We start from the raw sequence: 16,969 nt of genomic DNA, 5'->3' as shown, positions 1-16,969 counted from the left end.
ACATATGTTCTTGGAGAAAGCCCATGGTGGATCATCTGCCCACCAAAATATTCCTCCTGGCAAAATGCAAAATCTACTTTTCTGTGGTGAATCTATGCCAAGGTCAGGGTTCAGAGTCCCTAAACTGAAAAAGTACTTCAGAGATGAGATGTGATCCCTGGACCTGAAGTTCCCTTAGCAGAGAGAACCCCACCAGAGCATGAAAGCCACAGGATCCATTTGGGAAACGGTCAGCATGGTGTCTATCATGTTCTGGGAGCGTGACAGGTTAGAAAAGGAACGGTGGAAAAGGAGGAATCGGCAGGTTAAATGGATTTCAAGGTGCCAGGATGGGGACAGAGCACAGTGCTCTTGGGACTAAATTAATAGGGCACCCTAAGCAGGACCCACCTGCTCTTCAGCTGCCAGAGAGAGGAGACTTGGCAAAGACAGGGAGAAGCAGCTATAGCTCCTACTGTCCCCAAGAAAGCAAAAGGCAACTGTATTTTCCCAAACAACAATATTCTAGGAGAGAAAACCATGTCTGAGGGCCGCTGTGGGGCACATCTGTGGCTCACAGACCATGCAGATCCCATAAACCCACTGACCCTCAGGAGAGGGAGATCTACTTTCATAAAGGTATAAAAGTAAGCAGCCACAGCCTGCAGTTCAATTTGCAAGCTCCACAGATGCATCCACAAAACATCCACAGAGAGGAAGGAAGATTTTTTTACTGTTTCAGCTGCGCTAACATTGAAACTTGCAGGGCAGCAAATGCAGACAGATCTTGAAGAATTTCCTGTCTTTGCCAAGGGGGCTTGCTTAGATTCGCTTCCCAGTTCACTTATCAGTGTGTTCAGTAAATCCTCACCAGAACATTGTCTGTCTCAGAGTCACAGAACTTCAGGAGGAACCTCTGGAGGTCTCTAGTCCAAGATCCTGCTCAAAAGTGGGGCCAGCTTCAAAGCCAGATCGTTTTCTACGATTGTTGGAGTGCTCAGGGATCGTCCAAGAGTTACAGCCTGGTCTCCAGCAGAAAACTGTCTGTGGATGTGATAGGCACACATCTCCCACAGGAATGTTCTCCCCATCTTAGGGGAGCAGCATTGAGTATTTTTCTCGTGTTGCTGCCCAAAACCTGGAGCCATAATTGATCCCGATAAAAAACAAGATGAGGTTGTTTCCTGACCCTCAGGAATTTGTAAGCTTCCTGGGGAGGTGTGTTTCGCCATCTGAACCCCATTCTGGTCCTGGGTAGCAGGAGAGGAGGGGAAAGGGCTTTTGTAACACTAAACAAACCCTGGAGGAGGGAAATGCTGCTGGGTCAGTGTGGAGGGCAACAGGGAAGCTGGACACCTCCAGACAGGCTGGAACTGCATCCCTGCTCCCTGGGAGGTGCCAAAAGAGATGTGCAGGCCTCATAAGCCCTACCTAAAAGTTTAAAAAAGTGCAGTAATCAACTTTATAACACCTAGAAAGCAAGAGAGATGGAGGTTCACTTTCAAAATGCCACGCTGCTGTTCGGAAGGAGGGCCAGGAGCTTCTCCAGTTATCCTCAGAAATTCCTGTGGCTCCTAAGGTCGCACATTCTCCCTAGAATAAAATCTCCTGCCTGATAAGGCACATTTGGGCATTTGGGAGAAGTCATAGAAAGAATGACATTAACTTTTTTATATTCAGAAACCCAGCATTTCATTAGCCTTACCAAGTTTCTGATTATTTTTCTAAAAGGCAGGCAGGGCTGGCAGAGGGTTACAACACAACAAGGCAAAAACTTAAATAGTTCTTTTAACTCTTTCATCTTCCTAAAAATTCTTTTTTCCAGGAAGGAAAGGAATCTCTGTTTCAAAATTAAAGAGGGCACTCAGGAATTATACAATGCTAAAAACCTGTAAGGCAGATCTTCCCTTTAAATTACATAACACCGCAATCCTGGAGCAAAAGAAAGGAACCACTTCCCCTTTCATGTGTCATCTATCTTTAGTCCTCCTGGAATGCAGAGAGATGCAAAGACTGCGGTATTCCAGAAATAATTTATGCTGGAGAATTCCCACTGTCCCCCCGACCCGGTATAAATATGGATGGGGTGTTTGAGGCAGCCAATCCCACAAAGTGTTTAATATTCATGCACAGCACACGCGGAATTCAGCACACGCTTCTCGTGGGCTCCTCCTTATGTAACATCACCTCTGCAGGCAGGGACGGGATTCTACCGACAGCAGCTGGGATCCTCAGCTGATGGAAAAAGCCTTCCCTCCTGGAGACTCCTGATGACACCAGGAATTGGTGGCATCAGAGAAATTGCTTTATCAAACCCACGACGACAGGGCCGGTTTGTGTCTCGCCGGTGCAATGTGAAACGCTCGTGGGTTGGGTGTCTCTGCTTTACTGCCACATCTCAGACAAGTGACAAGGACAGCCTGGGCTTCCACAGGCAGGGCCAGCCTCTGCCTTTTGGCCTTTTGAAGGCTGTACTACCTGCTTTAGGGGGATGTTATATATGTGAGGCCCTCAGCAGAAAGCTCACAGGATCATAGAATCATAAAATGGATAGAAGATCGTCCAGCTCCAAACCTCCTGCAGGGCACAGCTATCAGCTGTAGTTACTTCCTCTGGATTTCTGTTGTTCCAGGCTGTTTATTAAAAAGCTACTGTTTGAGGTGGCAGTGAGGGTGAGATAAACCTCCATTAGTTGTGGATACATCAGGTGAAGAAACAACTGGAGAAAGCGATGGCTTTTTGGGAACGATGACTGCCCTGGAAGATCTCAGCTGCCTCACCCAGCCATTCTGCTTCCTCTGACTGTTTACTTTTTTGGTTGCCACCATCCCCTTCCTCAGATGAGTCCAAATAATCAAGGTTGAAGAACAGAAGAATGGGAAGGTGGACGAGTGGAGTGAAGCTAAAAGGGACAGCGAGGTGCTTGTGTGCCTCCCACTGAAATGTTCTGGAGGGCAGCTGGAAACACAGGAAGAAAAATGCAGATGCCAAATGCTTGCATATGTGCTAAAACAAGCATAAAGGAACTTTTTATTCATGTGTTTTGGTTGCAGAACTTCACATGTAAATAAATTTCACACTCAGCCTCCCTTGCCTGTGCTGTCTAAAGTCTGTCTCCTAGGAAGAGACGCACACAAAGTTTGTTCTTCTTGGAAAAAAATTGCTCATATGAACAGAACTCTCCCCCAATTCAAGGGAAATTTCAGTGAGAAAGGTACGTGCCAACACTGATGTTCTGGTACTTTCTACATATTTGTTAACAATATGCCCCAAATAATGTGCCTTGTACATGGTTCAATTGCATCTGGAGACAGCAAAGCTGTCTGATAATTCCATCATAGTTCCATATTTGTTGTTCTTGGTGCTGGTGCAAAGAGGAGGGGAAAGCATGGGTGAATTCCTCCTTGACACTGGTGAGGGTAAGATCAGCAGGCCCTATTGTCTATCAGGTATTTTTCGTTGAACGTGACAATGGCAACAGAATCTCAGATGCAAGAAAATCTCCAGCTGAACACTGTCAGAAACAAGGAGACAATGCCAGAGAAAAAAAGATCACTCTGTATTTGGCTTTCCTTAAGCTCCTTTTTTAACATATTCACTGTTCAGTCCCTGCTGGAGAAAGCACATCAGGGTGGATACATCCTTATTTTGGCCAGTCCAGCCATTCTTCTGTTTTGTTTTCACTCTTTTCAGATGAACAGGCTAAATTCTTAGGGAAAACAAATTTGTGCTTCCACAGGGGAATGGAGAATCTCTCCTACAAGGAAAGGCTGGGCAAGCTGGGAATGTTTTGCTTGGAGAGGAGAAGGTTCTGGAGAGACCTCAGAGCCCCTTCCAGCACCTAAAGGGGCTCCAGGAAAGCTGGAGAGGGACTGGGGACAAGGGATGGAGGGACAGGACACAGGGAATGGCTTCCCAGTGCCAGAGGGCAGGGATGGATGGGATATTGGGAAGGAATTGTTCCCTGGGAGGGTGGGCAGGCCCTGGCACAGGGTGCCCAGAGCAGCTGTGGCTGCCCCTGGATCCCTGAAAGTGTCCAAGGACAGGTTGGACAGGTGGAAGGTGTCCCTGCCCATGGCAAGGGGGTGGAACTTTGGGTCTTTAAGGTCCCTCACAAGCCAAACCATCCTGGATTCTGTGACTCTAACTTGTCTGCAGGTGTTTTTTCTCGAGTTAATCTATGGCACCACACTCCTGGCGGGTGAAGCACATTTAATAAACAAAACACACCCTTCTTCCACTGCCATCCTCCAGAAAGAGAGAAGGGTCTGTCTTGGGGGATATTCTCCAAGCCCTACCGAGCACATGCAGCCATTTCAGGGACTCTCCCTGATCACAAAAGCACCCTGGCTAACTCTGAACTGGGCTGAGCAGCTCCAGTTGTACAACTCATTCCTGCTTCCAAGCCCTGTGGAAAGAGCAGGAGTTGCAGAGTAACTGGTGAGGGGAGACAAACTGGCGAGTGCATGAATCAGTGTTTAAACAAAGGAACCCCAGCTCTTTCTTGGAATAGCAACATTTTGATGTCTCCAATCCCCTGACAGTGGTTTCATAAACGCACTAACGTAAACCATGTGCTGGGGGCTGATTTTCTGAGGGCCGGCCCGCTCTCATTGTGTGCTTTATTACAGGCCAAATGTGACATTAAACGCCATCCGCCGCGGCTTGGAGTTAAATACTCGCCCTGTTCAGAATAGCAACACTCAATTAAACAGCATTTCTCATGCTCTACACCCTCCATTGTGGCTGTGTTTAAGGGAAATAATGGGAGCACTGACCTATATTGCGCTTCTTGTTATCGATGGAGATGAAGCGTATGCAGGGATTATCAGTGATGTACTGAGCAGCCCAGGGGACAGCAATCCCTGTCCCAGCCTCATAAAACAGTCCCAGGGCATAGCGGGATGAGTAGCTCACAGATTCCAGTTGCTGCTTTTGACTTTCATTAATTACTGTGGAAAAAAAAAAAAAAAAAAAAAAGAAAGAAAATCAGACAATCCCTCTCAGAACATTAAATATGGGAATGCTGCGGTTAAGCTGATTATTTCCCTTCCTGAAAATGACCAGACTGCTGAAACTAAGAATTTAATATTAAGCCTAGTGCTTTGTAGTATTTTTTTCTGGGACGCCTCTTCATGAAGTTTTAATGGTGCATTATGTAGAGTGTGTCCTTCACACACGACCCTCCCCCAGCTGCTGCGGGTTCATCTCCCAACTCCCCCTCAGTTGCCTCTGACTCGAAACTTCAATGACTTCGGTGACTTTTTGTTTCAAATCTTTTCTCAAAGGGTGAATAAATAGCAATAAAATGCTTGGGTTGCCTCGAGGACATCGAGTAAATGGTCGTATGGCTCGACAAGCACCAAAATGACTTCACATATCAACAAAATGAACTCAGAGCCTCTTGAACCTCTGGGGAAAAGAGCCCTGTGGCTTCTGCACTGCAATTCAAATGAATGAAGAAAACCCTGCACTCAGCATACAATAGGCTCGTAGTGAAGCTCAGCTCCTTCAGCTGAAGGTGTTTCAAAGCAGTTTAGAAAATTTCAGGGCAAGTAGAAATCCTAATTCCTCCCTGTGATTAACTCTTCTATCTTCCAATTACAGTGAGATCTGCTTTTTGCAGCAATTTCATAATCTTCATAAAAAGCTGCACAAAGCAGCATTAGCCCCACTGTAAGCATTCAAATATTTAATTTCATGCCACAGAGAATCCCACCAGCTTGGCTAATTGTGGAGTCCAGCTCCACGTCTCTCTTCCTGTGACTGAATGGATGTCCAAGGCTTCTGCCAGCTGGAGCAGCGCACGCAGAGACAAAAGTTCAGCTGATGCTGTAGGAAGGAAGGAACAGCTCACCCCACAATGGGTCAAGCTGACCTGGCCCCACCTCCCTGCCGCAGCAGGGCCATCCCAAACTCATGGCACAGGATTGTGTCCTGCCAGCTCTCCCAGCTGAGGCTCCTGGTGGGTCTCCCCCACCAGCCTGACCCAATGCCCAGCACACCAGAGCATCACAAGTCGGATTCCACCTCAAATCCCACCAGAAACTAACCCTGAAATGTCCCCCCCCCAAAAAAAAAAAACAACAACAAAAACCTGAAAACACTTGGGAAGTACTTTTTTTTCCTATTTCCCCCACAAATATGCTGGGGAACAGAGAAATGGGGAGAGCAGGAAGAAACACTGACCAAGCCGCAAAACCTGGGGAGAGGAAAGGAGGAGAAATATGGCATCTGGCAGTAGGCGGTGGTGGAGGTGCCAGGTGGAGGAAGCAGGACTGGCTGAGCACGAAGGGCTCTGAAGAAGCTCCCTCTCCCTCTCCAGTTCTCCCTCCAAGAAGGAGCTGAGGGGTCCAGCTGCCTCTCACCCCTGCTCTCAGATCTTTCCAAGAAGGATCTACTCCAAGGTCACTCTGCTTTCTTCATCCCCTGGGATCCAGGGCTCCTGGGTGCCTGGGGCTCCATGCCAAAGGCCCAGAGCAGCCTGGCACGCCCCAGGCAGGGCTCTGGCTTCCATCCCAGTCTTCTGTGCCGTTCAAAGGCTGACCCAGGCACTGGCAGGACTGCCCCAGCCCCACGAGTCTCCTGCAGGCTGTCACCTCCATCCTCCTACGTCCTTCCCCTCTTCCACAGCTTCCCTCCAGCTACTGCAGCCCTCAGGACAGGGGGATTTCTGGTGTGGCTTGGAGGGGAAGCCAGGGGATTAAGCAGGGCTGTGGGGCAGGATGGAGGGCTGCCCTGGGGGAAAGGATGCCAGCAGGACAGGACCTCGCACATCCCACCCCGCTGGAAATGTTCTCTGGCCTAAGTTCCCGCTAAAGCCGTGAGTTTAAACCCAGTGCCAGCATCCAGGAACCATCCCGGGGCTCCTTTCCAGCGGGAACAGCGGCGTGAGCGATTTCCCCAGGGCTTGTCCCAGTTCCTCCTGGCAGACCAGAGGAGCCCAGACAGGGAACAGAGCTGCTGCTAAACACATTCAACACAGCAGAGGGGACAGATGTCACGCAGAACCCCCCTGGCCCCTCTCAGGAAGGAGCTGTGCCCAGCTGGGCTCCCAGATGCCCATCACCACCAGGCCCCTTCTTACAGCCACCACAGATAATCACAATGCATTGCACATTCTTGCTGCTCTTCCAAAGAATATCAAAGTCCTATAAACAAGCAAACAAACAAGAAGCTGTAACATCCCATCTAAAACACTACCCTTTGCCCAGGCTACTCTGGCTACTCCTTTTCCCTTAGGGAAAGGAAAATAAGACCTCCTCCAGCCTGTGAAACAAATTCCCTGCGACGGAGCTGAGCATCCCTGCTCCCCAGGGTGGGAATTTGCTTCAGGTTTATTACAGGGAGCCCTTGAGCAGGTACAACCTTCACAGCGTTCAGTGCTGCCAAAGCTGAGGTGGCCAGCTGGCTCTCAAGTACCTCATTTGAGAGGTGCCATGTCATTATGGAGCTGTGTCCACCAGCTCTGAAGCTTCAGAAGGTGTTCAGGATCATGGGGATGGGTGCTGGACAGCAGAGAGGGGATGGAGGATAAGCTGAGATTTTGGCAGGTGTAAACACCTACAGATGGAGCCTGGCCGGGGAAGAAGTGCAGGAAGGACACGAGCCCAGCCGAGCAGGCCAGGAGAGGGGAGAAGAGGGAAGGCAGGCAGCTCCAGGGCTGTGACTTCCCAGATCAAAGGGCTGTAAACATCCAGGGCAGCTCATTCACAGTGGCCAGGGAAGAAACAGCATCGGGAAGAAGTGACTTTTTCCCGGGCCTTGAGGAGATGGGATACCAGCCAGGCTGAGGAGAGCCTGCTGCAGTGCCCAGTGCCTGCAGGTGTTTTGGGGGCAGTGAGAGGCTGCTCACCTGGTGAGATGTGAACCCCAGACTCACTGAGGAGCTCGAACAGTCCCAGGATCACTGAGGCTGGAAAATCCCTCCCAGCCCATGGAGTCCAAGCTGTGCCTCATCCCCACCTTGTCCCCAGCCCAGAGCACTGAGTGCCACGTCCAGCCCTTCCCTGGACACCTCCAGGCATGGGGACTCCAAACCTCCCTGGGCAGCCCCTGCCAAGGCCTGAGCACCCCTTTCTGTGAATAAAGATTCCTCCAGACTCAGCCCTGCCCCGTCCCAGGCTAAACCAGAGCTGGGAGGGAACTGCAGGCTGGAAGCAGGAGGGCCCTGGACCCCAGGCTCAGGCTCAGGGCAGCTGCACCAGGTCACTGAGGCCATGACAGGGCATCCCTGGGGATGGGGATCCCCCACCACTCAGGGCCCCACCCCAGGGCTGCTCCCCTGGGGCTGGCTGGGGTTTGCTGTGCCCCAGCTGCCCCTCTGGTCTCTTTCTGACCACACCATAAACCAGAACTGACTAAAACCCTTCATCCCAAACAGTCAGCTTCACACCCCAACATTTGAAAGCGCATTAATTCAACTACTGATGTGCCTTTGCTAACTAATTTCCTTCACTACTGCTTAGGTTCTTAAAAAAAAAATATATGTATGGTTCACTGGGTTCTAAGCAGCTGCACATTTACCAAATCCAGGAAGTTTTTATAGCTTGGGAAGACAGGCAAGAAAGTGACGTCAGATTTGAAATCCAGCAACAAAAAAAGCAAAAACAAAGCTAAGAGTTGTAAGATTGAGGTTTTCCCCCTGCTCCATCCATTATGCATTGCAGCAAGGCCAACAAGTTGATCTAAGGACATGGAGAGAACCTTCATTTTGAATTTCCATACTTTTATTGGTTTAAATGAAAACCAGACTGTTGTTTTAACGCTGGGTATGAAACCACAAAATAACTATTAATTTTTCCCCTTCCAACAAAAATGGTTAAGATGATTTTAATAACATTTTGGAAGAAAAAAACCCAAACAACCCTAGCTTTCAGAACACAGAATTGCCCAGCATACAGCCATAGCGATATTTTTATAGCAATGCATGAAGACATGAAAACCTTGTATTTTCCACTGCAAGATTCAGCTACAGCTGCACTGCGAGTGCCACTGAAGTGAGAGTCCTCTGGAGATTTCATCACATCAAAGCAAGGGGCATGTACACTTTATTTGCTGTTTCTGCAGACACTGACAGCAGACTGGATTGCTTATCTGTAACACTCAATAAATACAGCCAGGGCCTTTTATCTGCCGTTCCAGGGCTTTAATGTCACCTCTCTGCCTCACTCGTGTTGTGGGAAGGAGAGGACCCAGAGATCCCATTAGGGCCAGCAGGACAGAGGAGAGCCAAGGCTGGAGCTGGCAGGCTGGGAGCACGGGCACCACGCCATCCAGGCATCCAGGAGGGAGCCCAGCCTCCCAGCAGCGAGCCAGGGAGGCAGAAATAAACCCAGCTGCTCCGACGGCCAGGAACCGACTGGGGTGATCAAGGTTTAACCCTGGACTTTTACTCTTTTGCCAGAAGAGTGCACGAGGAGATTGCAATATCAGGGAATCACAGACTGGTTTGGGTCGGAAGGGACCTTAAAAATCATCTCTGCCCACCCCCTGCCATGGGCAGGGACACCTTCCACTGTCCCAGGCTGCTCCAAGCCCCAAACTCCAACCTGCCCTTGGACACTTCCAGGGATCCAGGGGCAGCCACAGCTGCTCTGGGCACCCTGTGCCAGGGCCTGCCCACCCTCCCAGGGAACAATTCCTTCCCAATATCCCATCTATCCCTGCCCTCTGGCAGTTTGAAGACACCCTGCTCTGCGGAGAGGCACTGCAGGAGTGCACACCTGGATCCCTCACCACCTGCTTGTGGCAGCTGCCAGAGGCTCCAACAAGGGCTGGGCTCCCACCTGCACTTTTGGGCGAGCAGGGATGGGCAAGAGCCACAGTGGGTCAGTGCAGGACTCAGGCTGCTGGGTCAGGGAGAAACCACATCAGGACTGCAGGGAAAAACAGGTGCTATGATGTGAGATGTATTTAAAACAAGGCTTGTTTTGGAAAGTTTCACTATTGCTAATGCAGTGCCGCTAAAAGCTTGTGGAGACTCATCTCCCCATGAAGTCACCACACGACGTCAGAGCGCAGCTGGGACACCTGGATCCAGCTCTTGCATTACCCTAAGAGTGTGTGGGAAAACTTGGGCACAGAAACCAAAATCCTGGCTTGACAGACTTCCAGGCATGAGAGGGAAAACCCTCACTGTTTCACCAGCCAGTCTTGTCGAGTGGCAGAGGGGATTTTGCATCCTGGCAATCACCAGCTCCACCAAAAGGTAACAAGCAGCCAGAACTATCCTCTGCTTTAGTGCACAGCAGCTACTGCCTAGTATGTTCAAAATCACTTATTAAGGTTTTGCCAAGGTCACTGTAAATCTAGAGCTAAACAGACAAGACCAGCCACCAAAGCAGCAAGGAGAAAAAATCCCCTTGGCAGTATTTTTAAGGAATGAAATGCTATTAAAACTGCAAAACATGAGGATGCTGGACTTTTTACTTCAGAAGATTGCTCTTTTTTGTCTTCTTTCACTGTAAACTTCTTATTCTAATAATTCCATTTTGATGGGAACAGTATTAGAGCCTGGCTTGAACTTCGTGACTTTGTCACTGCCCAGCCACCCTGCAGCTTCCAAAACCCCAAAACCCTCCAACTTCTTCATTTTTTCTCACACTTCACTTCAGTGACCACCTGCCTCTCTCATAGCTATGCCCTCAATAACCCCACCACTGACCCTATGCCCCATAAGGTTTTGTGATTTCCTTAGACTGCTTTGCTTAAGATTTTACTTGCAGCAAATCCACACGCATCACTCCGACACCGCTGGTGACAGGGCACCTCTCAGTGCCCAGTGACCACCACTGTTCTAAAAGCTAGAAACTGTGGTAAAACTGCTACAAAGGTATTTTCAGCTCAGGTATGAAGTTAAGGGATCTCAAGAGATTCACCCAGCAGAATGGGCAGCTCAGATAATACCTGCAGGGACAGTTCATTGTCACTGCTCTGCTTGGCAGGTGACTTACTCAGGTTGGCACGTTATCACAACAAAACCTCCTTGGATGGCTGCCTCTCCTTCCCCAGCAGGCTGGCAGAGACCTCTCCCACTGCTCTCCAGGGTCAGGAGCTGCTGTCCCGAGCTCTCCAGCTGCGTGGGGACAAAGGACAGGCCTTGCAGCCCGTGCCACTGGCCCTCTGCCACCGCGCTGACCGCCTCCTCAAGACACAGCCTGCTCCTGCTGCTGCTTTGCGTAGGAGGGAGCAGAGGTTATGAGAAAGGCTTTGGTTTTAAGCTCAGCTTCCTTATCAAACAGCTCAGAAATTTTGGGGGTTTTTTTTGTTTTTTTTTTTTTTAAAGGCAGCAGTTAACAGTTAAAAGCCATCCAGGGCTGTGTCTGCACCAAAATGATCACTAAGCAGAGTTATTGTGATATTCTCTGCGCTGCTCTGGAATAATCCTGCTCAGATCCAACACATCCCTCACCTCTGTGTGTGTGCAACACTAAGGACCTAAATAACTACTTCAAATCACAGCAGCCCCGGCTCACTTGGCACAAAGCTTCATTATCTAAAGTCTGTGGCACGTGAAGGAAAGGCACGTTTGGAAATGTAGATGATGAAGTGGAAAAGAGATGCTGGGGGAGAAAAAGGCAGCACAAGTGAGTTTTTTATGAAGTTTCTGATTTTGAGAACCAAGCTTGGATAAACTGTCCATCAGCTGCTCTTGGTGAGATTATTGGGAATTCATAGAATCACAGGAGAGCTGGGGTTGAAGGGACCTCTGGGGAGCATCCAGTCCAACACCCAACCAAGACAGGGCCACCTGGAGCAGGTGACACAGGAGCACTTCAGGTGAGCTTGGAATGAATCCAGAGGGAGACTCCACACCCTCCCTGGGCAGCTGTTCCAGTGCTCTGCCACCTTCATGGAGAGATGTTCTGCCTCGTGGTGAGGTGGAACTTCCCGTGTTTAAGTTTATGGCCATTGCTCCTTGTCCTCAGTATTTCACTCAGTATTAAATTAAAACCTTCCATTTTCACGAGGAACATCTCCATTAATCTGTTAACCAACAGAGAAATGGAACTGCAGCTTTTCCAGATCACAGGGCAAAGCTGGCACAGGGGCTGAGAGCCACCCACTCCTGTCTCCTGGAGGAAGGGCAGGAAAGAGGGCAGATTCTCTGTGGCATCTCTGCCAAACACTTCAATGCTCAACTCGTACTTCATTTAAAAAAAAAACAACAAAAACTTTGATCCACAGAAATAATACTTTTTGTTACTTTTAACAGACATAGACATAATGTTTAAATTTGGTAAACCACTATCCTCCATCCCCAATTCCATAGTCTATTTTTACCCTGCATTACACACATCCACAGTGTTCCCTTCAGCCAGCGTGCTCACTCTCAGGTGGGTTTAATGCACACTCTGACATTAGATTTACATTTCCTTGGATTTGCATTAATGAAGAAAACAACTTTTCAGCCTGGTTATTTGGAGGACTGAGCTGTGAGGACAGAGGCTGACTCTCAACCCAAAATCCGGTCGTGCAATGCCCACACACCACAGCACAGAAATGCAGCTCCCCATGGGTTATTGCATCCATGGTTTTGATCCAAAATTAATGACAGTTGAAAATCTGAACCTCTGCTAAGCTTCCACCCTGGGAAGAACAGGATATGACATTTATAAGCAAGTAAAACTAAAGGAGAAGACAATAACTGAGTGTTTTTCACCATCCAAGCCCTTCCTGTGGTTACAGCACAACCTGCCTGGGGAAAGGAAGCCAGTCCTGTCATGGTTCAACATGCCCACATTTCAGCTGGGACATTTCTTCCAGTTTTGTTTGGCTGTGGAGTCACCAGCACAGAATAACTCCTTCCAGCAAGGAACTAAGAGCCCCAGAATTTTCCAGGAGATTTTGGACATGCCTGGAAATTAAGATTCAGTTAGAAAGAACCCTGAGAAATTAGTCAATGAAGTCGAAATAAAAAGTAAAATGCACGTATATAAAATAAAATAAACTCCAGTTCCCGCTTTGTAAGCATTTAGAGGGAGATGTAGATTACACACATGGCAGGCCATCGTGTCACTCTGATTAGCAGCACTGCAAATCCAGTTTCCATACTAAACCACATTTCTAGTGTGTTATTCTCACAGAGCCCACTAGTTCCGGCGGTTTGCACTGATGTTGATAGAAACTGAAGACACCTTCGAGAAAATCCGATTTATTCGGGGCTCTCTACATAGATTTAAGACCTTACCTTTGAGGAAAGAGACTTGGAAAAGTTTGGCTATTAAAAAAAAAAATAAATAAAGCTTATTGTCACATTTCCCCCGGATTAATTTGCAAATTAATTTGCAGAAGTTAACTCTGTAACTTGATGTAGGAAGGAAGCTCTTCTAAGTCCTCTGTAATGACATGGCACAGCAGGAAGATGAAACTGGATTAATTTGCAAATTAAGCTTCCTTCCTACATCAAGTTACAAAGCACTACACACAGTTCTGGTACTCTCTGGTGCCAAAACGTAAAAGCTCATTGCTTACATAATCACCATCGTAAAACATTTAGCAAATAACTTATTCACCTACTGTACACAGCATTGAGCTGAATACCAAAGCCAAGAGGATTTATTTTCTTTAAATATTACACCAGTTGCTGAAATAGCATTAAAAGCTTTTCAAGGCAACAAAGCAAGAGGTTGGATTATTGCTGCGTGCTGTGACTCGGGCAGAAGAAACACAGACAGAAATGGAATTAGATCTGCCTGATGCTTGTGGTTTCCAGGCTGCAGCTCCTCGTGGAAGACCCTAACAGCCTGCAGGGCTGGGACACAGAGGCTGGGATGCTCCCACAAGGTCCCAGTAAAGACAGACTCCTGGAAACACCTCCCTGTTTCCCAGCTCACCTCAAGCCCTGTAAAGCAATACCAGGCAGTGCAATGCAGCTTCACAATATCAGACACCAAAGCTATTTCCATTTAAATAAGAACTGGAGGAAAATGCTTTCAGGCATTAATTATTGAGGAAGGATTCAGCTGGCCTCTGGAAATTTCCACTTAAGATGAGATATTAACATATTTTCTTCTCTTTTTAAAGTGCATCTGGTTCATTACCACGAGGATGCAGAAGGAAGGAACACAGGGTAGAGCTGTGCACATTAAAAGTCAAAGAAATTGCATTCACCTTTGGAAAGAACCCCCTTGGGGTGGCTTTTAGGGGACTTTTTTCCCCCCCATTCAGGCCAGACTAGTATATATAGTATTACATGACTAATACTGAAGTTTTGGTATTACCTCTACTTGGACCTCTGCTTTTGAAATCTTCTGAGTCACTCCAAACAGCCTTCCTGAGCTTCCCAGTGCCTGTGCTGGGAGAGAGCTTTACACCCCTAACACAATGCAGCTGTCTCTTCCAGGCTGAGCAGTGCCAGGCCACTGAGTCACCCCTTGCCGAGAAGTCGCTCCGTGCCTCTGGCCATCCAGCACCTCTGGAGCTCCTGGAACGCTGCACACACCAGTGCACGCACTGCTGGACACACCAGGCTGTCTCCAGCAGCACCAGGGCATGCACAAACGGGAGGAACCTCCTGAGCAGGAGCTCCAGTGGCTGCTTCTGACCCAGCTTCCCTTCCGCACTGACCTGCACCACGGGTGCCTTCCCAAGGCAAGGGTTTTCTCGTGTTAAAACCGAATTATGATGCTCTCCCTCCTGGTGTGGTGGGAATTATCAATCACACTCCTCCTTAAACAGCGGGACTGAGGTGGAAGACACAGCCAAGAAGTGGGTTTGCTGCCATCCCCTCCTCCCTGACAGTCCAGCTATGGTTCCCATATGGTTTTTACTGGTAAGGAAAGACTGTGTTCAATACTGAAGGATCTGTCTGCTGCTTTCCTTAGTTAAGAAAAATGGTTGCTGGGGAACTAAGTGACCTTACACATCTGTAGGGAATTTCTGGACGTTTATTCTGCTGCTAATTCTCAGCATTAAGCTTTGTTTTCTCAATTCATCATAAACAGCCTCCCTTTTTTGATATTATTAATGACTGTGAGTTTCTATCTGTCACACAATTTAGCTTAAATGCTTCCAGGCTGCTTCTCTTCGTTCCAGGGGTTTGGCCTGAAGTTGCCTCTGTGTTTTACCATCCTCAGATGGGTCCTCTACCAGCTCTGCTCATTTCCACTCTCTCCCTGTCCAGAACCTCAGTACATGCTGATGGTTATTCTGCAATCCTTGAAGCTGGACACCTGACTTCTCAAAGAGATGCAAAAAATGGTGGTACAAACAAAAATATAACTTAGTATGGTTTTCTTTTATGAAATCTGCAAAGAATGATTCCCTTATGGAGATGATTCCTTACAGGAAATACCTTATCAGCTACCCAATCTATCCTGCTTCCACCACAGGAAAGCATGGACCAGTATGGAAGCAAAGAAGGGGAAAAAAAATAATGCAGCACAGAACAAATCCCAAAGAGAAAAGGGGTTTGAAGGCAATCTTAATATAAAAGGCTGAGAGAATTGGGATTGTTCACCCTGGAGAGGAGAAGCTTTGAGGTGACCTCACCGTGGCCTTCCAGTGCCTGGAGGAGCCAACAAAAACCACGGAGAAATTCTTTACAAGGGATGGAGGGACAGGACACAGGGAATGGTTTCCCAGTGCCAGAGGGCAGGGATAGATGGGATATTGGGAAGGAATTGTTCCCTGGGAGGGTGGGCAGGCCCTGGCACAGGGTGCCCAGAGCAGCTGTGGCTGCCCCTGGATCCCTGGAAGTGTCCAAGGCCAGGTTGGACTTCGGGGCTTGGAGCAGCCTGGGATGGTGGAAGGTGTCCCTGCCCACGGCAGGGGTGGAATGGGATGAGTTTTAAGGTCCCTTCCAACTCCTTGATGTTCTGTGATTCCATGACAATCCTGAAGCCCCTCAGGAGAGCAGAGTTGCAACAAGAAGATATTTTTCCCCATCTGATAAAAGTTCTGTGCTCTCCCTTGGATGGGTGAGCTGAAAACCCACGAAATACCAAATCCTACTGTTCATGTCACCACCTGCTGTGGAATGTGACCCCTGACTACAAGGCAAAAGGATCAGGATGACAAAGTTACCAGTGAGAAAGGGAGGAAAGCCACTGGCACAGCGACATGCCAGCGGTGCTAGAAAATTCATGACAAATCACACACAAATATTTGCAGAAAAAAAAAAAAAAAGAAAAAAAAGGACTAAATTATATTTGGAGGAAGTCTGTGATTTTCTACTGTTGGGAGAAATCTTCTCATCACGAGCTGAAACACTGAATCCATTTAAATGTAATTTAAACTCCCAACGAGGCTTTCAAGCCGATGCTTCCAAAGGCATACAAATTATTTCAGAGGGTAAACTCTCATCCCACTGAGGCATGGCCAAGAGAACTCTGCTTGGTTTGTCAACACCTGTAAGACAAACAGGAGGGAGGTGCAGTAGGTTTTAAGGGAAGAAAGTAGGGAATAAGGCAGAGAAGTGCTCAGAGAGGTGACACAAGGCAAAGACGCTCATTTCCCTCCTCATCACCAGAGAAAACAAGTATTTGCTTAATACAATCCACCACAACTGTGCCTGTGCAAACACAAAACTCCACTGCCTGGCACTAGAAGCTTTCTGATTATCATCTTTTGCCCAATCATGTCCAATAGCTCCCTGTCTCAGCCTTTAATTCACCCCAAACACTTTTTAAAAGCACTTTTCAAAATGTAAAAAAGGTAAACTGCCTTACCAGTACTTCAGGGGGTTATGGGGAAGGAAATAAAGCCATAAAGTTTATTCTTTCAAGAGGAAAATACAACTTTTCTGAAGGGAAAAGTCGTTATAAAACCTAGTATCTAATGAGAAAGTTTATTTTTAGAAGGCTTCTGCACTGTAATAATTAGTCCAGGAGAATCTGGGACACACAGTTTCAGGAATCCTCATCCTGAGATAAAGCTACATAACACCGGAGCATCACAGGGCTGGGGATCTTCATAATCATGTCACAAAACATCTACAGATCCAAATTTGGATGGAATTTAAAGTTTAACATACGTAATATTGTGT

The 16,969-nt window shown here is 47.9% G+C and overlaps 1 protein-coding gene across 5 annotated transcripts in view; it reads right to left on the bottom strand.

Moving 5' to 3' along the window:
* The window catches only part of RNLS (renalase, FAD dependent amine oxidase), a 52,497-nt gene that overhangs the window by 5,397 nt on the left and 30,131 nt on the right, over positions 1-16,969 (bottom strand). For 4 of the 5 annotated variants that reach the window (XM_005530734.3, XM_014259500.2, XM_088059847.1 and 1 more), the window contains one exon: positions 4,758-4,931. The exons of the other annotated variant lie outside the window; for it this stretch is intronic. In XM_005530734.3, the coding sequence (XP_005530791.2) occupies positions 4,758-4,931 (174 nt within the window). The remainder of the gene's footprint in view (positions 1-4,757; positions 4,932-16,969) is intronic. 5 annotated transcript variants of the gene reach the window in all.

This window comes from Pseudopodoces humilis, chromosome 9 (genome assembly GCF_049639895.1).
Source record: "Pseudopodoces humilis isolate 2021_Gansu_Grassland_sample_001 chromosome 9, ASM4963989v1, whole genome shotgun sequence".
Classification (NCBI taxonomy): domain Eukaryota; kingdom Metazoa; phylum Chordata; class Aves; order Passeriformes; family Paridae; genus Pseudopodoces; species Pseudopodoces humilis.
This window is presented reverse-complemented; position numbering and strand designations above follow the sequence as displayed.